Below are 26,773 nucleotides of genomic sequence, written 5' to 3'. Positions count from 1 at the left end.
CCCTTTTGTTTTTCTTTTTAATTTTTTTTTTCGTTCCAAACTTATAATTCTATAACATCAAAAAAATGAGAAGATTTTCAAATCAAATATGACAAACAATGATGTTGTTTCAATAACACTAACAAAAATCTAGTGTAATTAGTATGTATCTTGCATACTGGATATGCGAGTGAGATAAGAGAGTGACAAGCAAGATTCAAATCAAATATGACAAACAATGATGTTGTTTCAGTAACACTAACAAAAATCTAGTGTAATTAGCATGTATCTCGCATACTGGATATGCGAGTGAGATAAGAGAGTGACAAGCAAGATAGGAGGGAGGCGAGGGCGCGAGATTTGTATATGTATCCTAGATACATGCGAATCTACTTGAATAGAATGTATCTAGAAAAAATTAACCCAATTTTGAGTCCATATATTTCGAGATATTATCTGGGTACGAAGATTTATAATATTACAACATAGCGTGTTTTCAAATAATTAGATTATATACTAGTGAGATTATTGTAAATTACTCTTAAATAAAAAGTTTTGGCCCATGGGCCGACCCCAGCCCAACCCCGATCAAGCCTCAAGGGCCAAGGGCTTATATGGGTCGGGCTTATAAGCCCTAGTTTTAAATAGGCTTGAAAAATTCTATTCCTACCCCACCCCAATAACGAGTAGGGTTGGGCCGGCCCCATGGGCTAAGCCCATTTTGACGGCTCTAGGCCTAACAACCAATGTGTGGATAAGATAATATGAGACAAACTTTAGGTAAAATAATAAAAATTGGGTATATCTGATTATAATACCAAGATGAAATAGACTTTGAATTCAATTCAATATAAAAAAAATTAACTCAAAATAAAAATTGTACAAGCCCACAAAAGAAGACAAAATGTCATTCTAAAAATTAGCTCAAAAAATACCCAAGAATATAAGATGAGAAAATCACCATCCAATAGAACAATACTAACAGTTTTTATTCCACTTTTTCTTTACTACGACAAAATTGTCAATGTAAACTAAAAATGGAAAAAAAAATATATTTTAAAAATCACCTCACTAATTAAAAAGACAAACTCCTTCCAAAAATAGGGAAAATTACAAAAATATACTACTTAAGACTTTTATTAACAAAATATCAATATACTTATATTTAATTACAACCTATGTTTTTAAATTACATGCATAAAAAAACGTTTAATTTTTGTATTTATTTTAATTTTGTTTTACAGATTTTTCTCTCTCATACTATTAGTATTTCATGCCTTTTATATGGAGTATAATTAGGATATTAATATTTACCAAATATTCTCTCTCCTAAACAGTTTCAAATACACACTATTCATTACTTTTATTTTTTTCCCCTTTTTTAGGCTTAGTGGACCTTTTGGGGATCATAATTAGTTTATTCCTTTTTTGATAAAACTGTTTTTTTTACCAAGAAAGGGGTGTACTTATCAATGTGGAGTTATAGTTTCAAGAAATCTTGAAAATATTTTGGGAAGTCAAAAAGGTTTCTCTTCCATATTCTTCTTCATTTTTCTTAACCTTTAATCTTCTTCACATAAACGATTCACAATCCAACTAACCAAAAATTTTATCAATTTTCTATGGAAAAGACTCCACGTAAAAGTATAATGTGTCTTTTTTGTGGTTGATTATACTATGTATTGTACTAATTATGCTGATTGGGTAATATTTGTAGGGATTGTGGTCTGTATACCTGTGTTTTTGCTGAATATGTGTCCCGTGGAGATATGAATATATCTATGTTGGGTGTAAATGCTGAAAATCTTCGATTGAGAGTTGGAGCATTACCGTGGGAATATGGAAAGATGAAAATTATTGATATTGAAGCTTCTAAGCAAGGTGGTCGGTCAAATCGGAGGGTCAAGGAGTAAAAAATGTTATTTCTTAAGACAGAATTTCATGAATGTTTTATGGTTTTGAATCTCTTTTGTTATTTTGGATTGTACTTTAGTTGGTTTTATGATTTTGAGTTCGTTGTTGGATGTTGTCTTTATTATGTGATTATGCATTTATTGGTTGTTTTTTGGTTAAATTTTGTGATAAATTTATTGTGTGAGTTTGATTTGTACATGTATGAGTTTGGTATAAATTTAGGTATAAATTGGGTTTTATAATTATTGAAAAATTATATGAATGCTTGTATATGATCGATTGGATTTCTTTCAAAGTTGCAGGTTGGTATACATACCAATGTGTTTATCCCGTTTTGTGTTTTTTTCTTTCATATGTAAACCAAATTTTTTTTCAACATCGTTTTTTTTTTTATGGTTTCAGTGTTAACCAAGATGTAGTCATGCATAAGCCATTTATTGAAATATCAAAGTATTTTACCAAAATTTTAACCATTTAATGATCTTAAAAAAACAGTCAAAGAAATACCAAAGTATTTTACCAATATTTTACCCATTTAATAAACTTGAAAAAAAAAACAATCAAAGATTACATACCCTTAAACCATTTTTTAAAATTTATGATTTTATCAGGTTACTTCAATATATGTAGGAACTATTTTTCATATTATTATTTACACCAATTCACATACTTAAAATACACTAAAATATGTACAATATTTTTGTTTATGAGGTTCTAATTATATACCATAGATCGTCAAACTTGTAGTTTTTTACACCACCAATTACACCAAATAATTTATTACTGCAGTCATTTTAATATACGTATGTTCATATGTAAGATAATATACCATCATCATTATGACATTTGGTTGTTATATATACCATCATTTATACCAAGTTTTGTACCAGTTGTAACCAAAGTAAACCAATTTTACAGTAATTGAGTGTTAATTATTGTAGCGTCCAAACTAATATACTAACATCTAATACTTTTCAATTTATTGTTTTAGGTTGGTGTATACTCCAAACATTTGTTTTACTATATACACCATTATTATGATCCTTTATTTTTACCATAAATTTGTGCCTATTTACCATAATTTCACCAAGAATTTGGCTTATTTACCATATCAAATCAACAACAGAATATCATCCAATAAGTTCATTTTTTTCAATATTTCTGGATATGTGACAACACGTAATCCAAAAGTGTTCATGATATCTATTATATACAACCATTTATAACAACTATGAATTCAAAAATATGAATAAGATAACTCAGAGAAAGAGAGTTTTGTTTTGGTAGGAAGCCTCTATTTATGGGAGATAATATATAGCATATTTGAATAAATTAGGGAAGATAAATTATTGGAGAAATTTATGGGAATCGGGATAAGCATGGCTGATTTGAAATTTTTTTAAAAAAATTTAAATTCTACTTTTGAAAAAAAAGTATTGCTATATAATTGAAAAAAAAAGTATTGCTATGTTGGTGTAAATATAGTTGTTAAGTTGTATAGTTAAAAAATCGGCCCTCCAAAATATCACTTACGTATAAATTATAACTAAATTATATCAATTTCAATTTTAATTATACAAATCAGTCAATTGACCGACAGACCCTAAGCTCCTACATTTGCTTTTTACTAGCTCCGGGAACGTGCGTTGCACGTTTATTCCATAATACTTCATATATATATATTGTATTGAAAATGACATATTTTATTCCCTTCAAATCTTTGGTATTTATGAAAAAAAAAATTCCATCACTGTTTCGATAGGAACTACATATATCTTCCTAATAAAAAGAATATATCTTTAACTATAAAATTGACTAAAAGTGCATAAAGTAAAAATAACTAACTATTGCACGCATTCAATATTCAAATGAGGATATTGAAATACCACACGCTAGACTAATGTATAGAAAGCAACAAACCATGGTAAATTCTCAATAATAACAACATAACAACAGATGTACAATAACAACAACTAAGAAACATAAATGTTAAACTAAACAAATAAAAAGAGACAAGAGAAGAGAGCATTGAGATTTTCTCATGTTTTTTTCCAATTGGTTTAAGTGTGTACATTATTGTGTCAAATGTCACTATTTATAGGATAACATTAAGGAACACAAAGAGTTGTCATAAATATGATATTAATCCATTCGAGATCATCGATGAGACATGAGAGTTAAAAGCATAATGAATATAATTAATGGAGTTAAATACATTTGCACAATGAAGAGTTAGTGGTAATTTATGTATACTAATATGATGATTTACTATTTACTATTTACTATTTAATTTATTAAACAATTTATAACATTTAAATGTAACGTAGAAATAAAACTATAATCTAAGGATAAAATAAGTAAAAGAATTCAAATATATTAAATGTTTAATCATTTTGACTAATTATTAAAAAATTCATAGTAACTATGATTATGAAAAATCATCACTATAACTATGTAGAAGATGTAAAGATTGTTGGTTTTTTCTTGCTAATAATAACTTACAATTTAATAATGAGTATTGAATTGTAAAGAGTCAAAATTCATTGAATCCCAAAATAAATATTAAATGGAAAAAATAATATTTTAAATAATTTCAAGAAAATAAATTAAATTAGATATCTTAATTAAGAATTATTCTAAGGAAGTGCAAAAGTCATTAACATTTTTATTAAAATAATATAATTTAATATTTAAATTAAATAGTTAAATATTTTTATAACATTTGAATTTATAATAGGGGTAAAACCATAATTCAACTTTTAACTTTTTTTGCTCCCACTTATAGTAATATGTATAGTATATGTATATGATAATAGAGTAAAGAAATATTATTATTTGAGTAATTTATAAATATATAATATACTAAAAAACAGACAAATAAATTAAAACTAAAAATTATTAGATGTAAATAAAACAGAAGGATAAATTGATCAACAGATTCTAAGCTCCTATATTTACTTCTATATAATAGAGAGAAAAAACGACGAACTCCTTCCGAAAATCACTTAGATATAATAAATTATATAACCAAAAGATTTCAATTTTACTTCTAATCTGTGAGTTGTAATAATTGAGTATACTGAAAAGTAGGGGTGGGCATGATATGGTACGATACGATACGATACATGAAATTTTTGATATCGTAATTTCAATATTCGATTTTTAGAATATTATACCATTACCATACCAATTTAATTTGATATGGTTCGGTAATTTGAAGTTTAATTTCGGTATTTTACGGTATGGTAAATCGGTAATCATAGTTTGTTTAATTTTGACTAGTATATACTTGTATAACAGAGTATTATGACTTCGACAATTGAAAAAAGTCATAGATGTATCAAACTAACACATCACACATGTAAAATATATAGAGCATTCAAAATAAAGTACAAATAACTCCTTTTGTTAATCAGTTAAATTTCAGATACATTTCAATCAAAATAGAATAGTCAAAGTTTCACCTTCTAAAGAACTCCTTTAGTTTATACTAATACTAGGTTGCATATTTGTTAGTATTATATATATATATATATATATATACCTATGTATTTTAGTATGGTATTCGATATTTCGGTATGTAAACATCATATATCGTACCGAATACCAAAAAAAAAATTAAAATGTATATCATATACCATACCAAATATCATAAAACCAAAACTATAACTATGATAGTAAAAATTGAAAAAATTACTTGGATGAATGTCTTTTAATAAATAATTACAGATTTTAGCGATACTTTTTATTTATTACCATTTATAGAAATATATAACAATACTATGTTAAATTTGCAATATGTATTAAAAGTGAATTATGTATGCAATATATATGTATTACAACTGTTTTTTTAAATATATTAGGCTTGTTTGGTAAAAAATTGACACATTATGTTATAAGTATATTAAAATGTGTAATAAATGTATTATCTATCAATAAAACTTGTATTATATGTGAATAACATATTGTTCTTTGTAATATGTATTAAAACTGTATTAATGTATTAAAAGTGATCAAGTGAAAAAAAAATGTTATTGCTAAATAATAAATATTTTTTTATTATAGTATATATTTATGTAAGTTTCCCTTAAAAATTTCAATATAATATGATAATTCGATATATATCATACCATGCCCACTCCTACCGAAAAGGATACTTTTCTACCCCTCTTAACAGAGGGTACAATTACTACATTATTATCGCCCAACCTCTTATTCAAAACCCCACCAAAATTCAATTTTTGATTGCGACTTGTAATCAGAGGTTTTGGTTCATCCAGAGGTTTTACATTCGGATTTTCTTGAATACAGAATGGTAGGTCTTGGGTTATCCGTTAGAGATTTTGTGTTTGAATTCTGTTATATACAAAATTATCTTTTATTAGGTAATAGAGTTTTCGACAAATTTGAATTTAAACATACTTCAATATAGATACCAACATATTAGAGAGAAGAGGGTGCAGTTACGACAATATTATGGCCCAACCGATTATTGAAAAGTCAAAACCTCACCATAACTACAAAATTCAATTTTTGATTGTGACTTGTAAAAGTCTCCTATGCATATATTCATCAGTGATTGTGAAGGGAAGGCACTGTCTTTCTTATTGTATAGCAAAACATGGCAGGGACTCAGTGCTGCGAGAATCCACCAGCTTTGAGCTCAAGCAGCGGACATGGATCTGGTTTTGAACTTAGAGGACTCAAAACCTACGTCTCTGGTTCTTCTGATTCCCAAAAAGCCATCCTCCTCATCTCCGACATTTTTGGTACTTACCCTTTTCTCTTCTATGCATTTGGGTATTATCTGGGTTCTGCTCAATTTGCTCTATTCATCAATTTGGTACCCGGAAGACAAACTTTTGAAAAAACAGAACTTTTTTTTTTGGAAAATATTTGGTTGGATTGTGGAAAAATCAAATTGGGTAGTGCTTTGTGAGATAATAATGTGTAAATGTTCAATGGAACAGTGGTATTATACTGTTGTTTTGTAGGAAAATGATCTTTTGTGCGGAAGTTAGTAAAGCAACCTTTGGCGTTAGGAGCTCACCTTTGTCCAAAAGTGAGGAAGTCATTTTCCCCCATTTGATGTAAAAATGGTTCTATTGCGAATATGTTTCTGGCAATGTCGGGGTATGGTGTATTGGAAACAGCCTCTTTACCTCCCAAGAGGTATGGGTAAGGTGTATACGTACTACCTCTCCAAGACTCCACTTGTGGGATTACATTTCCCACGGGGTATGTTGTTGTTGTTATAATCAAATACCAGAAAATAACTTATTTTTGAGAAAACATTGCTGTAGTTTGGTTTGAGAATCTCAAAGTTCAAGCAAATAGTACAGTACGACAAATAGTTGTTTTGCATTAGCAAGGACAAATATATGTATATGGGAGAAGGAAAAGAACTCCTCGCTTCCTTTTTCAGTACTACTTCTATCATCCTATATATGAGGCGTTTGCTATTTTGGAAGTTAAGTGGATCTTTCAATAGCTACAAAATTTTCAATTCTAAATGTTATGAACTAGTGTATTCTCAATGTTCTAATGTCTTGAATACTTTACAGGTTATGAAGCACCAAATCTGAGGCATGCACTGCTTCTCAAGTTCAGCTTGGAGTTGTCTAATAGTACCTTCTAAAGTTACTTTTTTCTTTTCCACTTAACTATTGTTATTTTTTCATATATTTCTATTCTAATGTTTGCACCATATGTATGCTCTTGGATGCTTCTCTGATGTCAACAACTTCATTTCTTGCTTTCTTAGATAAAAGAGTATCATATACAACTACAACTACAACAACAAACAACATACCCAGTGTAGTCGCATAAAGTGGGGTCTGGGAGCGTAGAGTGTACGCAGACCTTACTCCTACCTTAGAGGTAGAGAGAACATTTCCAATAGACCCTCGGCTCGAGGAAAAACCCCCAGAAAAAGAAGTAACGGAAGTATAAGAAACATCAAATAATAACAAAAAACAACAGATAGAAACTACAATACGATAATCAAGGTACAAGGAACAAGAGAGAAACCGAGAGAGGAGTTTGAATTACAGATTTTATGTTTATAGAAGAAAGTCTGATTTACAGATTTCAGGCGATCCACAGATCTTATCTTTATATCTTTTTCCTTACATTTCAATGGAAGAAGGAGAAGTTGGGATGATTGTTCTTTGCATTTTTTTCCAGTAATTACGCTGCAAGAAATTTCTCTTTTATCTTGGGCTGATTCCGAAACTTAACTGCTGTTTTGTAGGAAGCTTGCTGACAAAGTTGCAGCTGAGGGTTACTATGTGGTGGTTCCTGATTTTTTTTATGGAGAACCTTACAATCCTGAAAATAAGGAGAGGACTGTACAAGTCTGGTTACAATCACATGGAACAGTAGGCCTTCTGATATATTTCTTCTTTTGTAATATTTCCATAGATATGCATCACGAATAAAAGGAGGCAACACCATCATTATCAGAGTTTTCCATCCATTAACTTGATCATGCCTGGGAATGTCATTGTGCGGCATTAATATTATCAAGCTCACGCCATGACATCCATTTTTTTTTTCCTTTGTTCTGTTAGGATATAGGATTTGAAGATGCAAAGCAGGTTATTGCAGCTTTAAAAGATAAAGGCATATCTGCAATTGGAGCAGCAGGGTTTTGCTGGGGTGGTAAGTTGTTCAACTTTCTCTTTAAGGATTATTCATCCTTGCTCACCTAGGATGTATAGAGTCAATTTCTTGTAGTTGTCTGAGATTCTGACCTTCTGTTTTCTTAACAGGAAAGGTGGTTGTACAACTAGCTATGTCTGAGAACATTCAAGCTGCAGTGCTATTGCACCCATCATTTGTCTCTGTGGATGATTTTAAGGGTACCCTTTTTTTTTTTTACCAGAACCATTTGTGATTGATTGAACTGCATCATTTTTTTTTTAGATTCTTCCTGTTTCCTTTTTTATCTCAACTTTTTCCCTCTCCCGAATGGAGCTGATGATGTATCTATTCGCAGAGGTGAAGGCACCAATAGCTATTTTAGGAGCTGAGATAGATCACCTAACTCCTCCTGAGCTTTTTATGCAGTTTAAGGAGATTTTATCATCAAAACCTGAGGTACGCGAACATTCCTATGTTTGAAAATGTCTTAATTTTAGAAACTCGACTTATCTGTGAAATAGTACACTCCTGTTTATCGGGTGGATGTAATGAGATAAGTGGATACCTGCTTCAGTGAATTTCTTAGAGTGTGTTACAGAGTTCTTGATTTATCCTTCCCTTTTCTTTTGTTGCTGTCCCTAAAAATAGGTAGACAGCTTTGTGAAAATATATCCTGGTGTTGCCCATGGGTGGACTGTACGATACAATGAGGAAGACAAGAAGGCTGTGCAGAGTGCTGAAGAAGCTCATCAGGATATGTTGAACTGGTTTGCCAAGCATGTCAAGTGAGTGGAAAGAACCGTAGCAGTTGAAAAGTTTACAGTTAAAGAAGTATGAAAGTTAGCCATGAATCATGATAAAAGTTATGGAGCTAATTATGGATAAACCCTGTATTCTATTGTAACTTTTATCTAAAGAAGATTTATCTTGTAATGGTTATGTTAAATGTACTGTGTTTAAAGATTGCTATTGCATGAACTCTAATATTGGACTTCTTTGTATGCTTTTAAGTAAAATGTATTTTAGTGGTAAACTTGTATCTTCAAATCCTGTTTTGTCAATGCCACCATTACAATGGAGTTTTGAGATTCTTCAAGGAAATCAAGAAATAAGTGTTTATATTGAAGATTTAAGCATAAATAATCAAGACTCATACGATCTTAACAACAAAAATAATCAACTTGGAATTTCAAACAAAGTAAAAAATGGGGACAACATTTAAACACCAATCACAAGGAGGGGACACAATGCAAAATCTGGGTGTCCCCCCTTTAATTGGCCTTATGCGATACGAATGCGAATTCTTATTAATCAGGGCCCTAACGTAGATATCAATGGTGAATGATTAAATTGACAATCAAGGGACAACTAGTGAATAGAGATTGTAGCATGTTGTCATCTAAAGTTACATAAGATAGAGAAAGCTTTCTCAAAGAATGACAATTCACCACATGACTAGCATATAATCAAAGATGCATCAGACCACGATCGCTCATCAGGACCAGTTCTCTTATAGAGTTTGCTGCCAGGAATTTTAAAATAGGGAAGTGGTATGATGAATGATCTCTATAGACTACATGTTTTACACCATTCTGAATAGCAATACCAAGCCACTTATCAATCAAAACGGAAATATCACCGTCATCTCTTGCAATGTTGTTGAGAAATTCAAACTTGTCAATAGGGATTTTTCCGTCTCTGTATCTCTTTGTAGTTTTATCCACTATATTTATGCTTTTATGACTAGAACCAACTTTGAATTTCAAGTTGGGATAAGTCAACGAGGCTTTTAGCCATGTTTTGAAGAGAATACTGTTGCTTCTTTAAAACTAAGATAACAGAGTATTTTGTGAATTACAGATTCAGGTAATATGTCGCAGGGGGCTGATCTCTATAATTATTGTGTTTTGTTTTTTTGTTAAAATTTAAATATAGTTGAAATTCATCTCTAACTTTTATAGTGCATTCAAAAGTTTCGATGTTGTCTTTTTGAACTGCACCATAAAATTGTGAAGAGTTCTAGATGTAATAGGAGCTTCCTTACGCGTAACTGGTTCCCAAGGAATTGTATCATCTTCAAAAGAAATATATTGCAATGAACCATAAACATACGTTGTACTTTATGTATAATGAATTTATTTTGACGTGAATTCGTAAATATGATACATAATTTAGTAAGATATAATAATTTTAATGTATTCATTGCACTTTATGTATGATAAATTTATATTTTATATAAATTCAATAAATATGATACATAAATTAATAAGATATCAATAATTTTGATGTAATAAAAAATAACCTTGATTGAATCTCAAAATACTCTTTCGATTAAATAATACATCTATAAAATAATAATATTTTATTGTCCCACCTATATTAATTTAGTGGGGTTTAACTGTATTGTGAACTTAAAAGCTACAACAATTGAAAGGAAAATGATTCCCTTTTATAAATGAGGAAAATCTTTTTCCTCCTAATTTTATTGACTTTTGTCACAATTCAGACACACATTAGAGAGACAATGACCAAATGCCCCTCAATCTATTACCGAATTTTTAACTACAAATTAATACTTTATACCCTCTTGAAATATTTTAAATTGAGATATTAACACCCTTTAAACGTCACCTCAAATCTTTGTTGCCTAGTATAATATACACGCCTATTTATTTTTTTAGAATCAAAAATAAAAGAAAAAAATAATCTTTCCAATTTTCTCCACCATTCTTGCCCTAAAATCTCATCACCATTCTTCCTCTTCCTAAATCATTTTATTTTTTTCTTCATTGTTCCCAATGTCTCATCTCCTTCCGTCCACCTTCATCTCCACCACACCACACCACACCCACCAACCTCTGCCTTTTTTTTAATGTCTTTCCAATCATCTATTTGCACAAAACTCAATTGTTATTGTTAAATTTGATAGATTTGCTATCATTGTTATCTTCGAAGATAGTTCTCTTCCTGTTGGTTCTCAATTGCACTTCTAGATATGCCCATTCCTCCTTTGATGACTCCCAGTAGAGAAAGGCTCAATTTTCCGATGTGGATTGAAAGGAAGTTGGGATGGACAGTTCTTGCTCCGGTTGGTTTACGAATCAAAGGAGACTAACAAACTACAACAAAAGCAAGTGCGCCGATCGGATTGACTAAACCAATGCAACAATCAAGAATTTGAAGATGAAATTTTTCTTGAGAAATCTCACATTCTAATACCCACTTCCAATTGTAGTAAAGAAACTTCAATTACTATTGTAAACAAAAGATGTCTCCGATAAAAGTTACAATTTTGTCTTTCGAGGTCGAGATAAAAATATCTTTTATCGAGGTGAAGAAATTGAAGGGTACTTTTTTCTTTCTTTTATTGTTCTGTCTAAAATTAGGGGGAAGATTTTGAAGGTGTTATTATTGAAAAAGTATTTTGTGAATTAAAATGAAAGTATGAAAAAATAAAATTCTTCTTGTATTGATGCTAGCTAGCCATGGCAGTTGACCGAGTTGAAGAGACGTAATTTGTAAAAAGAGGGGAGGGTTAGAGATGAAAGAGTGTGTGTGATTTTAGCTAATTAAATTTATTAATCATTATAGTATCTAATTAAGAAGTGAGTTGTCAAATTAATTAATTTTGACTTGCTTATTTGCCTCACACTTGCCAATAGGAAAGTGAATACACTAGCTATGCCACATCACCATCTAAGGGTGTCAATATCTCTATTTAAAATACTTCAAGGGGATAATAGGACCCCATGAAGTATTGACGTGTAATTGAGAATCAGACAATCTGGCCATTTTTTCCACATTAAGGGTGTGTTTGGTATACATTTCCAATTTTCCCATGTTTGGTTGACTTTAAATGTTTAGAAAATGTTTTTAAAATCAACCATTTTCCTCAAATTTAAGGAAAATATTTTTCCAAATCTCTACTTTATCCTTTAATTTTTTTTCTTACCCTACCCATATCCTGTACTCCACCCAACCGATTTTTTTTTTTTAAAAAACTATTTTTAGGAAATATTTCAAATTTTAAAAAAAAAAACATTTTTTATGCCACCCCTCCCCCTACCCAAGCCACCTCCGTCAATTTTTTTAAAAAAATTATTTTTGAAAAATATTAAATTTTTTTTTTCATTTTTACGCCACCCCCTACCCCTATGCCCTTACCCCCCCCCCCCACCCCCCACGTAGGCCATTCCCATCAAATTTTTTTAAAGAAAAAAATGTTTTTAGAAATAAATTCAAATTTCAAAATTTTTCATTTTTAACGCCAACTCCACCCCTATCCCCCTCCTCCCTGCCCCACCCCATCAATTTTTTTTTTGAAAATTGTTTCAAATTTTTAAAAACTTCATTTTTTATGCCACCCCCTCCCCGTGGGACCCCGTCAATTTTTTTAAAATAATTGTTTTTGAAAAAAAATTTCGTGGGTTGAAAGTTTGGGTCAGGTCCTAGGTCGAATTTTGGAACGATCATCCGGGTCTTGTCCTAGTTTGGGTATCGGGGTCGGGTCCTAAATCAATTATCGGGGTTGATTTTCAGATTAGAAATTATTTTTCTAAAGAGTATTTTTTAGTCTCAAGCCAAAAATAAAAGATATTTTCTGAAAAATATTTTTCATTCACTAATCAAACATTAAAAAATATTTTCTACTCACCAACCAAACATGAGAAAATAAGTTAAAAATCCACTTGTTTTCCAAGAAAACATTTTCCATGAAAAACATTTTCCTTCACACCAAACACACCCTAGATGGAGGAAATTTCACAAATAGAAAAGAGATTAAATTTAATAAGCCTCCTTAGCTACAATTTGCCTAATTATGCTCCATGACTATAGTTTTGTTTGCTATGGGTATTTCCATTAGTATAATTCGCTTGTTAATATTAGGGCTGGGTATTCGGTAATTCGGTTCGGTTTCATTTTTTTTTCTTCGATTTTTTCGATTTTCAATTCTTGTAATAAGTGTACCGAACACCGAACCGAAATAATTCAGTTCGGTTCGGTTTTTTTATTTCGATTCGGTTTATGTTATTTCGGTTATGTTTTTCTTGAAAACAAAAAATAATCACAATATAAGTTACCTCCTGGAGTGCTGGTCACCGCCTCGCTGGTCGGTTGCTTCTGGATTCTGGTCGCGGCGGTCGGTTGGTCGGCGCCGGGAAGTGGGAAAGTGGTCGGCGATCGGCTGGATGTTGGCGATGGGAGACGGAGGAGTAAGGAGTTTGAACTTTGAAAAGTTTGTGCAGTGTGCGGGATGAAAAATTGAAAATTTTGAAAAGTGTGCGGCGATGAAAAGTGAAAACTTACAAAAATTGAAAAGTCTTGACCTAATTTGCATTTTTCCTATAATATTTAATATTAAGAATTAATATAATAATAATATATATTATAATATAATATATTTCGATTAAACCGAAATATCGAAAAAACAAAAATTACATACCGAAAACAGAATAAAAAATATGAAAATATATATCGAAAACCGAAAACCGAAATGCTGAAACCGAAATACCAAAAAAATTTGATTCGGTTCGGTGTTTCGGTTTTTCGGTAATTATGCCCAGCCCTAGTTAATATACAAACGTGATAAGTCCGTTTGTAGAATTTGCTTGCCAATAATACAAATTAAATAGGGTAAGTATATATAAATTATGTATTTATACATTTAGAAATTTTTCAGAACTTATACAAATCAAATGTATCAACAAGATAATTATATACAAGATAGGGTAAGCATATACAAATTCTGGATTTATACAATCATACAAATTCTAGATTTATACAATTATGAGCCGAATTATAAAATTTCTGGACATGGTAGCGTAAATTAGGCCTAATTAACTAGTATATGTTTGCTTAGTCGCACAATTTTTCGTTTTTTAAATATACTCATGTGGAATAAAAAATTGTTCTCAAAGACAAGGATAAAGTTGATGTCGTTTTTACTATAACAATCAATTGGAATATTGAAGCACTATCATTATTAATTAATAAAGCACTAATTGTTGTTTACCTACCATTCATTAGTGGATTAATAATGCAATAATTCAGACTCATAAAATACACATTCCAGTGCGTTTGTGCCATTACCGACTCGAATTATTGTTTGATCTCCTCACCCATCTCTCTGTACTAGTCAACACCTTGACCCGTATAGTATTTTGATCTACCACCAATCAGTTAATAATCGATTGATCGATCTATCACTGAGTAACTGAGAAATAACAGGAGATTCGATAAGTTAAGATTGAGGTGAGTTATACTGATTCATAATTTATTTTCATACTTCAAGGAAATCTTTATCCTCTGAATCTATATACTCTCCCATCCCAATTTAAGTTTCTTAGTTTGACTTGGCACATAGTATAAGAAAAAATATAAAACTTTAAATGTTGTGATCTTAAATTAAAGATGTGTTCAGTCTTTTAAATCTTGTGATCATAAATTTGTCATGCAAAATGTTGGAATTGGAAACTTACTAAATATAGAAAGCGACACTCACTCTTGTTGGATATATGTACACAAGTTCATAAGAATGAAGCTAACAAGTTCTTTACACCCAACCCAATTTTTACTGATATTGAAATTCTAACAATATCAGTAAAAATAGAAGTTCTAACAATAGATATTGAAAGACATGAATAAAAATGTTGTTCTTAATATTCTAAGAGTTGGTGAACTTTCAGGAATTTTCTACATAAGATCATGAATCACAAAGACATCGAATGTACGTTTGATCACTTAAGAAGGATCATGAGTGGAGGCAATCTGAACAGCGTCAAGATTGATCAAATCGAGACACTTGAAATGGAGCTAAGATTTTTCACAACTTTTCTCAAATACCATCATGTTCTTTTGCCCGATTCCTTAGTCAAAATCACAAAGAAGGCCCAATTGATTGCGGAAATGCTTCAGTCATTTCTTGGTGGAATTCCAAATGAATATCAAATTAAACTTAATATCGAAAGGCTAGTATCACAGTTGTGGGAACTCACAGAAGGTAATACTAGTTTAAGATACAATTACGAGTTTAATGATTCCTACCTATTGGAATATATGGATTGCCTCGACAAAAATCTAAATGATGTACCAATGTGTGTGGATAGGTCTGACCTTTCTCTTAAGAATGAAAAACTAATCCTTCAGGAAAATCGATTTTCAAAGCAAGTGAAAATCCTTCAAAAGAAAATGAGATTCTTGAGATACTTATATGCCACTGAGATAAGAGGTTATGTTGACCATGAGAAGCTGGAATGTTTGGAGATTCTAATTCATTTCATGGCTAACGATGTGGCACAGTTCTGTCTTGCTGTTTGGGTTAACGATGGAGATGAGGTTGATGATGATATAGCTTCAGATGAGGTTGATGATTATCTAGGTCCAGTTGAGGATGAAGATGAAATAGATGATATCTTGAGTAGACCTCCTTATCTGTTATGCTTGATTGCGCTAGTGGAGCTGGAAATGAAGAAGATTTTTCATAGTGAACTAAAGGCTTCAAAGTTTACTCAATCAAGAAATTTCAAGGACAAGAAATTACCAAAAGAATTTTCTAAACATCTCTACAATCTGCTGATGAGTCTCAGAAACAAAAAGATGGAGAACTTTTGTAATAATGTCTATGCTCGAAATATTGATGTGGAGATAGAGTTCTTATTGATTTTTCTTTCTGATGTACCAAATAGGTTTATTAATGGTAAGAGGTTGAAAGAGATCTTGGAAAAGGCGGGAGTTCTTGTGGGTGATGTTCTATATGTAATTCAAAAGATTCTTCCCAGCTCTATAATCAAAGATGATAGTAGCAAGATAAATCTTTTCACGAAACAGATATTGGAGAAAACTGAAAATCTGAAGGCACAAGTGGAGAGGTACTACAGATCCTTCAAATTCATTCCATCTCAGTTTCCCGCTGTTGGTGGATTGAGCTTTTTGGTCTCTCTTTTGAGAAAAATGAATGAGATGTTGAAACTTGGATCAGGTTTAAATTTCATGATAAAACCTCATATTGTTATTTTAGAGAGAGAGCTCTCATATCTAAATTCCACTTTCAGAGATATTGAGAAGCTGCATCATGAACATGAAGATATTCTGAGAGCTACTATCAATTTGGCATATGAAGCTGAAGTTGCCATTGACTCTATTCTTGTTCAATATAATGGTCTTTGGCATATTTTTTGCTCACTTCCTGCAATCATAAAAGAGATCAAGCATATTAGTGTGAAGGTGACCGAGATGAGGCTTAAGAACATTCCTCTTAAACCCTTCTCTATGGTTGAGCCATCTAAACATATACCAGATCAACATCATAATAGTCTTATGAATGATGAGGATATAGTGGGTTTTGGGATAGTAGCAGAAAAAATGATTCATTCTCTTACTCGAGGGACAAATGAGCTAGATGTCATACCAATTGTGGGAATGGGTGGACAAGGTAAAACAACGTGTGCTAGATTGTTGTATAATAACAAAATCATTGTTTCTCATTTTGATGTTCGAGCATGGTGCGTCATTTCTCAAACATATAATCGGAAAGAGCTATTACAAGATATTTTCAGTCAAGTTATTGGTTTCAAGGTCAAGGTAGATGAGGTTGGTGAACTTGCTGACATGTTGCGGAAAAGCTTATTGGGAAAGAGATATTTCATTGTCTTGGATGATATGTGGGATGGCATGGCATGGGATGACTTAAGATTATCTCTCCAAGATGGTGAGAATAGAAGTAGAATTGTAGTGACAACTCGACTTGAGAAAGTAGGTGAGTATGTCAAGCACCATACTAATCCTTATTTCCTTCCATTTCTCACACTAAAAGAGAGTTGGGAATTGTTGAAAAAAAGGGTGTTTCATAAGAGATCTTGCCCATTTGAACTGTACGATGTGAGTCTAGAAGTGGCAAGAAGATGCAAAGGATTGCCCCTAGTGGTCATCTTGGTAGCTGGAATAATAAAAAAGAAGATGGAAGAATCGTGGTGGCACGAGGTTAAAGATGCTCTATTTTCCTATCTTGGTGAGTCTGAAGAGTATAGTCGGGAGACTATGCATTTAAGTTATGATAACTTACCCGATTATTTAAAGCCTTGCCTTCTTTACATGGGGATGTTTCCAGAGGACCACAACATTTCAGCATCTACATTGACAAATTTATGGATTGCAGAAGGTTTCGTGCAAAACGTTGAATCTGGAAGATTGGAGGAAGCAGCTGAAGGTTACTTGATGGATCTCATTAGCAGTAACGTGGTAATGGTTTCAAAGAGAGGAAGATATAACGGTAAAGTCAAATACTGCCAGGTTCATGATATAGTACTTCACTTCTGCTTGGAGAGGAGTAGAGAAGAAAGGTTTATGTTGGCTGTGAAGGGGAATTATAGCAACTTCAAACTTTCTGATTGGAAGGAAAGTCGAGTGAGTTTCAGTTTCAGTTATGAGCTTTCTGAGATTGCATCCAAAACACGGAAGCCCTTCCATCAACACTTGAGGTCACTAAGAATGACACTAATTGAAGGTGAAGTTTCTAATTGGAATTCATTTAGCCAGTTTAGTAAATTGAGACTTCTTAAGGTTTTGAATTTGAGTTCCCATATAGTGGGTCATTTGTCGTCAGCTACATTGCAACCACTAATTCACCTGAAGTACTTAGCAGTTTGTGCAAGGAAATTCGATTTTCATCCCGAATCACTTCTTCCCCATATAGAAACGTTAATTGTGCTGTGTCCATTCATGCATACAGTGTTACCACCGATTTTTTGGAAAATGAAAACATTAAGGCATGTTGAGATTAATGATGCTGTTTTTGATTTGAAAAACAACAAGAAGTGGATCTCTGAAGAATCCTCTAAATTGGAAAATTTGAGGCTATTAAAGCAAGTTGCAATTAAAATTGGTGGTGATGATAATGTCGATGTATTATTACGGAGGTGTCCTAATCTTCAAGAACTTGAGATTGGTATCTTGTGCGATGAAGATTCTGTAGAGATTTGTCAATTGGAAAGTCTTACACAGCTTCAAATACTTCGCCTTTCCATTGACTCGTTCCGGTTAAATGTATCCAAGTTACACTTGCCTTCAAATTTAAAAAAGTTAGTACTATGGGGGGCTCGTATAGAAGACATAGTTTCTTCCATTGGGGGACTTCCAAGTCTGGAGTATCTCCAGTTAGTGCTTCCAATTTTTGTTCAATTAAAAGAGTGGTGCCTTGGAGATGTCACATTCCATAAACTAAAGTTGTTGAAATTGGAGTACTTAAACATCTCAAGATGGGATGCCTCTGAGGAATCTTTTCCCCTGCTTGAAAGGCTTGTTATAAAAAAGTGTCACGAGCTCGAGGAGATCCCACTTGGCTTTGCAGATATTCAAACACTGAAACGGATTAAGTTGGTTCAGTGCAAGAACAAATCTCTGGAGGCTTCAGCTTTGAAAATTAAGGAAGAAGCCGAAGCTATTGGAGGAAGCGACATAATTGACCTCATAGTGAAAGTAAGTGGAAACAAACTCTTATGTGAATCATTTGAGGTACCTAGCTATAGGCATCTAATGTGAAAATAATGTTTTTCATACAGGATTTTTTCTAGAGCTATTTATCGCAGCTATGAGCCATGTTCTTGTCACAACTACATGGTATTGTTTTCAGAAATTAATTTCTTATTTTTGTTCATTTTTTATTAGATTATTTCTTTCTGTTAATAGTTCTGTGTTGGTCATGGATGTTTTAAATTTGACAATTGCTTAGAGTCTTCGACGACTGCAGAAAAAGCAGAGGCAGAGTGCATAGAGTTCATTCATCTTGCACCTTTGATGCAGCATAAAGCATGAGAAAAGTAGTAACATTGAGTTACTTGGTTTCCCTCTCAAGGAACTTACTCTTTACAACGGCCTTCTTAAGGTCACAAAAGTAGTCAAAATTTCGACAAAGTACAGCTTTGTGACTCTGTCAAACAGAATCAGAGAAATATTAACATCTAATGAGTATAAGTAGTTCTTTAATTGTGCATCCGAATATAATAAGCCAATAAATTTAGCTTTTCGCAGCATCGAAAACTTAGATGAATTTGACTTTGCAAGGTTTTCTTAGAAGGAATAAGTTACACAAGTATTTCCACTTTTGCAAGAAATGTTTTGACAAGGGTTTCTCTCTTAGGGTGTGTTTGGTACGAAGGAACAATTTTCTCATGTTTGGTTGGATTAAATGTTTTGGAAAATCAACTTATTTTCCTCAAATTTAAGGAAATTGACTTCTCTTCAAAAATTAATGCACAAACATTTCCACTGCTGATAAATCTACCGTCAACTAAATCTACTCTACTCGACATGATTGAGAGATTAAGAACCAAAGATTGGAAGTGATTGTGTTTCAATTTATTAAATTTTGGTAAAGGGACAGGATGCAGCAGTCACCAGGTGTGTCAAATAAGTTCTAGACTAGTACAACTGTGCTTGATCTTGTTAGGGAAGAAAGAGTGGAAGAGAGCATTGATCTCACAAAGCTCCTCTGGACAGCACAGCTGATATTGAAGGAAGCACTATAACAAAAGGAGGCAACACCATCGTTAACTTGATCATGCTTGGTACTGTCATTGTGTGACATTAATATTATCAAGTCACCGCCACGACATTCATTTTTTTCCTTTGTTCTGTTAGGATAAAGGTTTTGAAGATGCAAAGCAGGTTATAGCAGCTTTAAAAGATAAAGGCATATCTGCTATTGGAGCAGCAGGATTTTGCTGGGGTGGTAAGTTGTTCAACTTTCTCTTTAAGTATTATTCATCCCTTGCCCGCCTAGGATGTATAGAGTCAATTTCTTGTAGTTGTCTGACCTTGTGTTTTCTGAGAACATTCAAGCTGCAGTGCCTATTGCACCTGTCGTTTGTCTCTGTGGATGATTTTAAGGGTACAGTTGTTTTTTACCAGAACCATTTGTGATCGGATTGAGCTATTAGTCTTACTCCTGGATTTTATACAAGTGTCTTGCATAATATTGGACAAAGCATTGGATGTCTCAAGTCCTAATATTGCTGTTGTATCGTTCAAAGTCTAGATTCATTCTTATATGAAAAACTATTAAGTGCTTTCAGATATTCCTCCATCTTAAGTAGTATTTGATATTAAGTGTTTTTTTGAATTATGATGAGTAGATTGAACCACATCATTTTTTTTTTTTAAGACTCTTCTTGTTTCCTTTTTCCCTCTCCCGAACGGAGCTGATGATGTATCTATTTGCAGAGGTGGAGGCACCAATAGCTATTTTAGGAGCTGAGATAGAGCACCTATCTCCTCCTGAGCTTGTTAAGCAGTTTGAGGAGATTCTATCATCAAAACCTGAGGTACGCGAACATTCCTATGTTTAAAAATGTCTTAATTTTAGAAAGACGACTTATCTGTGAAATAGTTCACTCCTGTTACAGAGTTCTTGATTTATCCTTCCCTTTTCTTTTGTTGCCGTCTGTAAACATAGGCGGACAGCCTTGTGAAAATATATCTTGGTGTTGCCCATGGGTGGACTGTGCGATACAACGTGGAGGACAAGAAGGCTGTGCAGAGTGCCCAAGAAGCTCATCAGGATATGTTGAACTTCTTTGTATGCGTTTAAGTAAAATGTATTTTAGTGGTAAACTTGTATCTTTCAATCCTGTTTTGTCAATGCCACCATTACAATGGAGTTTTGAGATTCTTCCAGGAAATCAATAAATAAGTGTTTATACTAAAGATTTAAGCATAAATAATCAAGACTCATACAATCTTTAACTACAAAAATCATCAACTTGGAATTTCAAACAAAGTAAAAAATGGGGACAACATTTAAACATCAATCACAAGGAGGGGACACTGTGCAAAAAATTGGTGTTTCCCCCTTTAATTGGCCTTACGCGACACGAATTCAGATTTAATGGGCGTTTATGTGGTGTGAATACATATTAATCAGGGCCCTAATGTATATATCAAATACCAAATGAAAAACCAAAAAAGATGTGAAAGTTACACAAATCAGAAATCCATATTAATGTGTAACAGTTGATGTGAGGCCAAAAATATATATTTTAATCAATTTTTGCCTCTCATTTATTATTATTATTTGCCCTTTTTCAGCATGGATTTTATGAATTATGCTAAATAGTGTATTTTAATTGTAGGAGTAAATTGGTGTAAAGTTAAAGAAGTTTGAAGCTAAAACAAATTAAAGACGGAAGATTATAGAAGGAAATCAAGCAGCATAATGGATTAAATTGAATATTATATTCTATTTATATATATTCCATCGTTCAAAAGAATACAAAGAAAACATACGTGTGAGGCTGTGACATGTGGCAAAGAAGAACACACTTCCTCGATGACAGCCACCGTTCACGCGGAATTCAATGCCGTTTGGGCTTTGGTTTCCCAATTTATTTTTAACTCAATTATTTTATTTAGGATTTTCTACCTCCTATGAATAGTCCATAGAAATAATTATTTGGAGATAAAAATATAGGGCATCAAAGTATAAAGTTGTCAATAGTTTTTAGGGTTCTTTTTTTCTTCTTATTTTCTTAGAGATTAGTGGAACGCCCTTGTTCTGGGGCTATAGCTACGGATTGATTGTTGAATATTAAAGGTTTTTGAATTAATTCTTGGTTATCGTTTAAGTTACTTTTATATTCTTGTTATGGTATTTCTTGACTGACCATCTAGAGATAAATAAATATATTGTTTATTCTTAAAATTGAGAGAGGAGAGGGTAGATAGACTAGAGAATATAAAAAGCTCGATCTTCCATTGAGTTGATGTGTGTTCATGAGTGACGCCCGGACGAACAACTTGCTTGGTTACGAAACATGATGAAATATAAATGCTTGCCAATTAGGCCTGCTATCCCTGCTCAACGATGTAGTTAGACAACTAATTGGAGTAGGCGACTAGAGGTCGAGAGACCTGACTCATACAATTAACTGTGTAAATCAGTAACTTGATAAACTAAATTAGTTCATTGCCTGAGATACGATACATGAAGTCCAGCACATGCTGCAGCTCTGGAACTTTTCAAATCACTGTAAGTAATTTTATTATTTTATTCCTGCATTCTTTTCTTTTGCCACTCTTAAATAGATAATTAGACCAGTATAATTTAGTAAAATTAGTTAATTGACAAGTCCTTTGGGTTCAATAATCTGGTTCTTTTAAGAGCCATTATATTACTTGCGCAACCATGTACACTTGCGTGTGCAATTGGGAGCAACAAGTTTTTGGCGCTGCTGCCAGGGACTTAGAAATTAACTATTCTTCTAGGTTATACTTTTTTTTCTTTTTTTTTAAAGTGTTTTTTTCTAAACAATTAATTTTTTTTCTTTCTTTGAATAATTTGGTACTCTTATTGATATGGGTGATTGAGATAAATCGCGGTTGAGTGATGAGTATTCTTATAAACATCCTTGTAATTATTGTAATGGACACAACTTGGATATCGAGTGTCCTATATGTCATATATGTGGTCGTCAATATATTCATTGGAATGGTTGTCCTAAATCTTATTCCCTTCCCCCGAACCCCTATTATGATTCTTCTGTTATTTGTGATGGGCGATGAAGTGGAGAGTGCAAAACAAGAGGCGCACCATGTGAATTCATTTATGGAATGTACGGACATGCTTGACAAAGTTAATTAAAAAATTATGGAACAAACATTTGAATGCGTGGAAGAGCACAAAAATTTCATGAAATTACTTGATAAGGTTGACGATATTCAATTGGAAATTATAGTCCTAGCTAAATGAGAGGAAGAGATTGAGTCCCAACAAGGAGAAAGTTATGAAGAAACAGAGATAGTGAGTCAATCTTGACTACAAGAACAAACTCAACTTCTAAAGTTTCAAGAGTCTATCCGTGATGGTCTGACATACGTGACAACCCAACTAATTGAAGGAAGAGTTGAGCTCACACAAGAAATAAATCAATTTGGTTAAGATATTCATGACTTAGAGGCTCACTTGAACAAAAAGATTGAGGCGTCTGAAGCCCAATAACCAATTGTCATGGATGATGACCAACTAGTGGAGTAAAAAGAGGAATTCCAACCATTCAACTATACTTTATTCCTTAATATCGATGTTGAGAAAGAGTACAAAAGTGAGAATGTTGTAAATAATGCTGTTTGGAGTTGAGGCAACTTGAATCTCACCCAAAATATTTTTCTATATCATCTGAACTAATGGATGAGTGTATAGATGAGGAACAAGTCCCCTACATCCTAAAGTTTTTTAGTCCACATAGATAAAACGACATTCCTCACTTAAGGGCCAAGAAGTGCAAGATGCGACATAAATTACTTGGTTCATTTATTTTTATACCACCTCCCCTAGAGATGAGGAGAAAAATTGATGCAAAGTTAGGTGTACAATTCATAAGTTCAAAGTGGAAAGAAAAGTGGTGAACTTACTTGTGTCGTGCCGCGATGTTAAATTAGGCGCTTATTAATTGGGAGGCAACCCAATTTATAGTAACTTCTTATTTTATTTTATTTTTGTGTTGTTTTTATAGGTTTTGGAGAAGTCTGAGTATCCAAAATTTAGAGCTGAGGAGCATGTTTGAGGTTAAGTGTGGGGTGACGACCCTTGATGAAAATTGAGAGAACATGCTACTAGCTAGGCCTAAAGGCCTCAGGGAGTTTTTCTAACCCTTGTTTTAAATTTTATTTGATGCTTTGGGGACATAACATCTTTTTAAGTGTGGGGTGGAGAAATAAATTCCTAGTTTTTATTGTTTTATTGAGTCCTTTATTTTTTTAGCATAAGTTCCTTGGCTTTGATTTTCGGTTATTTTCTTGTGGATAGTCCCTTTGAACCGAGTGTCTTTTTTTTTTTTTAGGAATAAGTTTTCTTTTAATTTTTTTGAGAGAAAAGAAAAGACCCTTTTGAGTGGTGTGATACTTGCTAATTAGGCCTAATTTTTGAGTAGTACTTTCTTGTGAATGCTTGATTGATAAAAAAAATTACAAACTCTTTGACATCTAAGCTCATGGTTGTGACTTTGTATATAGCTTATTTTATTTTGTAGTTTGTTATGATCCTGTCTCTCTTAGAAGCGGAATTGATCTATCTTGATTGATACTTGTGCCATATGTGGTGAGATTTTGTTTATTCCATGTTTTGCATCTTAGTCTAGAACTTATCTTGCATGTTATTGAAGCGAAATAAAAAGTGTTGCTTTATTTAGGAGATGATAATAGGCTTTCTTTGATTTGTCTTGTAAATTTTAGTTTTTTCAGATAAAATATCCCTAGTATAGCCCCATTGAGACTTTTAGCCTTAATTTTGTTCTAACCTACTTAATTGAGCCGAATCCTTTTTATTGATACCGTTAGTTTTGATCCCAAAGTAATCCTTAATGCACTATGTTAAGATGAAAAAGTGAAAACAATGGTGAAAGTAGATAGGATGAAAATCCTTGGTCTTGTGGTAAAGAAAGAAAAGAGGTAGAAGAATGATGCCTCATAAGTTCCTAAATCTCTAATTGGCCTGGTCCCTGAGACATTGTGCACTTCGATTAGGGTTAAAAGCCTAAGTTGAAGGTGGTTAATTTGAAGAATACCTTAATAATGACCTTGGTCCTTACAAGGACAACGTGCACCTTAACTCGTGAGAAATTCATAAGTTGAGGGTGGCTATTGTTAAGTGTGGAAAAAAAGAGAGAGAAAAAGGGGTTTGTAGAAAATAAGGGCTCAAGTGAAAGAGAGGGCAAGAATTTAAGTACAACTGGAAAAATATGCAGAAAGGGGGACCAAAGGGAAAGAAAACGTTGTGAATGTAGCAAGAAAATCAAAACATGTGCATTAGGGAGGATGAGTCACTAATTTTACCAAAATGTATCCTCCCTTACCTCAAGCCTACATTACAACCCGTTAAAGTCATATTTGATTCTATTCAAGCATGTGTAACATCCGGTAATTTGAAATATCTATGAAGAGGCTTAAAATCGGAAATAGTCATTTTTGGAATAAAATTCAAATCTAGGAATTTGGTTAAGTGTGGGAAATCAGTGAGTTTTGGCCAACTTTGAGCAGTCATAACTCCTAGCTCAGGATGAGTTAGGAGTAGTTCCAGTTATGATTGTGTAGCTTGTGGAATGATCTTTCCAACGCCACCAAGTTTACTCGATTCTGAGTTTGTATGAGCGAGTTATCCCCTTTGAAAGTTGGGCAGTTGGCCGGGAATCCGTCCGGAAATTTTAAGGGCATTTTGGTCTTTTCCCTAGCCATTTCTTTTGGGGTTATATTGTTGTGTTAGGCTAATTTGTGGATCATTTGGTCCCATTTTAAAGAGTGAGAGCTAGGGCTTGTGAGGGAAGAGGAGAAGAAGGAGAGGAAGAAGAGAAGAAAGAGGAGATCAACAAGTTTCCGTCAAAGATCGTCGTGGATATCGTCGGGGGTGATCCCTATCAAGGTATGTGAGTTCTTAGTGTGGGTTGATCCTTTCCCCCACACACCAAACTCATTATTATTGAGAAAGATTGGATATGTTGTTGAAGTTGTTGGGTTGTGTTGTTGATGTTGTTGATTGTGTTGTTGAAGTTATTGTTGGTTGTGGGACATGATTTGGTTGTGTGTTTGAGTTGAATCTCTTGTATGTTGAGGGATTTTATGATCCTTAGTGTTTGGGGTTGAATCCATTGAGGTTAGGGTGGTTTAGAGTTGGGAAAAAGAGGGAGAAAAGTCGGAGTTTCTGGGCAAGGGGTTGGCGCGTCGCGCCTGCCAGCGCGCCCCAAAAGGGATTCTGAACTTTCCCCCTTGGGGCGCTGCGCCTAGCAGAGCGCCAGCAGGCCCCTTCTGAGCTTCAAGGGCTGGTGCTCCGCGCCTTGCAGAGCGCCAAGGACGCCATGTTCCCCCATTCTTTCCATACTTTCTCATGCATGTTCCTAGGTATTGTACCTATGTTTCTTAGTTGTTTCCAACACTCCAAGGTACTTCTAAACGTCAAGAACTCATCCAAAAATGTATGATAACATACCTTGAATCCATAATCCAATTCAAGGCGAGTTAGTATCAAGTTAAAGTGAAGTTAGAGTTAAGTCAAGCAAAGTTAAGAGGTAAGTTCAAGCAAGTCTCTAAAGCTTTTCAAGAGCCGTTATTAAACGTTTTACCTTCGTTTTAAGGTTCAAGTTTCAAGTCGAGTCAAGAGTATAGATTTCAAGCCAAGTGAAGAGTCTTAAGTTTCAAGTCAAGTCAAGAGCATAAAGTCGAGTCCATTTCTCGAAAGTTATTAGGAAGCTATGTA

The 26,773-nt window shown here is 33.1% G+C and overlaps 3 protein-coding genes across 3 annotated transcripts; all 3 read left to right on the top strand.

The window, feature by feature from the left end:
• Window positions 1–6,460: 6,460 nt before the first annotated feature.
• Window positions 6,461–9,371, top strand: LOC125819001 (endo-1,3;1,4-beta-D-glucanase-like). The gene is made up of 7 exons (XM_049498513.1): window positions 6,461–6,662; window positions 7,458–7,479; window positions 8,147–8,273; window positions 8,466–8,556; window positions 8,667–8,756; window positions 8,894–8,994; window positions 9,187–9,371. Exons 1-7 carry the CDS (start codon window positions 6,515–6,517, stop codon window positions 9,325–9,327), a joined length of 720 nt encoding a protein of 239 aa, XP_049354470.1. The 5' UTR covers window positions 6,461–6,514; the 3' UTR covers window positions 9,328–9,371.
• A 5,872-nt stretch (window positions 9,372–15,243) lies between these two features.
• On the top strand, window positions 15,244–19,347 carry LOC125819095 (putative late blight resistance protein homolog R1B-16). The gene is made up of 2 exons (XM_049498613.1): window positions 15,244–19,047; window positions 19,222–19,347. Exons 1-2 carry the CDS (start codon window positions 15,244–15,246, stop codon window positions 19,345–19,347), a joined length of 3,930 nt encoding a protein of 1,309 aa, XP_049354570.1.
• A 569-nt stretch (window positions 19,348–19,916) lies between these two features.
• On the top strand, window positions 19,917–21,121 carry LOC125819086 (endo-1,3;1,4-beta-D-glucanase-like). The gene is made up of 6 exons (XM_049498602.1): window positions 19,917–19,932; window positions 20,037–20,110; window positions 20,173–20,288; window positions 20,364–20,422; window positions 20,755–20,855; window positions 20,987–21,121. The coding sequence occupies exons 1-6, from the start codon at window positions 19,917–19,919 to the stop codon at window positions 21,119–21,121; spliced, it is 501 nt and encodes a 166-aa protein (XP_049354559.1).
• Window positions 21,122–26,773: the final 5,652 nt, after the last annotated feature.

Source organism: Solanum verrucosum, unplaced genomic scaffold (genome assembly GCF_900185275.1).
Source record: "Solanum verrucosum unplaced genomic scaffold, falcon-dt-bn FXZP01000267.1, whole genome shotgun sequence".
In the NCBI taxonomy this organism is placed as follows: Eukaryota; Viridiplantae; Streptophyta; class Magnoliopsida; order Solanales; family Solanaceae; genus Solanum; species Solanum verrucosum.
This window is presented reverse-complemented; position numbering and strand designations above follow the sequence as displayed.

Bases quoted from the DNA above. Each gene is read 5' to 3' on its own strand.
- LOC125819001 (XM_049498513.1), top strand. From the start codon at position 6,515: ATGGCAGGGACTCAGTGCTGCGAGAATCCACCAGCTTTGAGCTCAAGC. The intron at 6,663-7,457 runs GTACTTACCCTT...AATACTTTACAG, and splicing joins CCTCATCTCCGACATTTTTG to GTTATGAAGCACCAAATCTG. The intron at 8,557-8,666 runs GTAAGTTGTTCA...TTTTCTTAACAG, and splicing joins AGCAGGGTTTTGCTGGGGTG to GAAAGGTGGTTGTACAACTA.
- LOC125819086 (XM_049498602.1), top strand. The intron at 20,111-20,172 runs GTGTGACATTAA...TTGTTCTGTTAG, and splicing joins TCATGCTTGGTACTGTCATT to GATAAAGGTTTTGAAGATGC. The intron at 20,856-20,986 runs GTACGCGAACAT...CTGTAAACATAG, and splicing joins TTCTATCATCAAAACCTGAG to GCGGACAGCCTTGTGAAAAT.
- LOC125819095 (XM_049498613.1), top strand. From the start codon at position 15,244: ATGAATCACAAAGACATCGAATGTACGTTTGATCACTTAAGAAGGATC. The intron at 19,048-19,221 runs GTACCTAGCTAT...TTCTGTTAATAG, and splicing joins TCTTATGTGAATCATTTGAG to TTCTGTGTTGGTCATGGATG.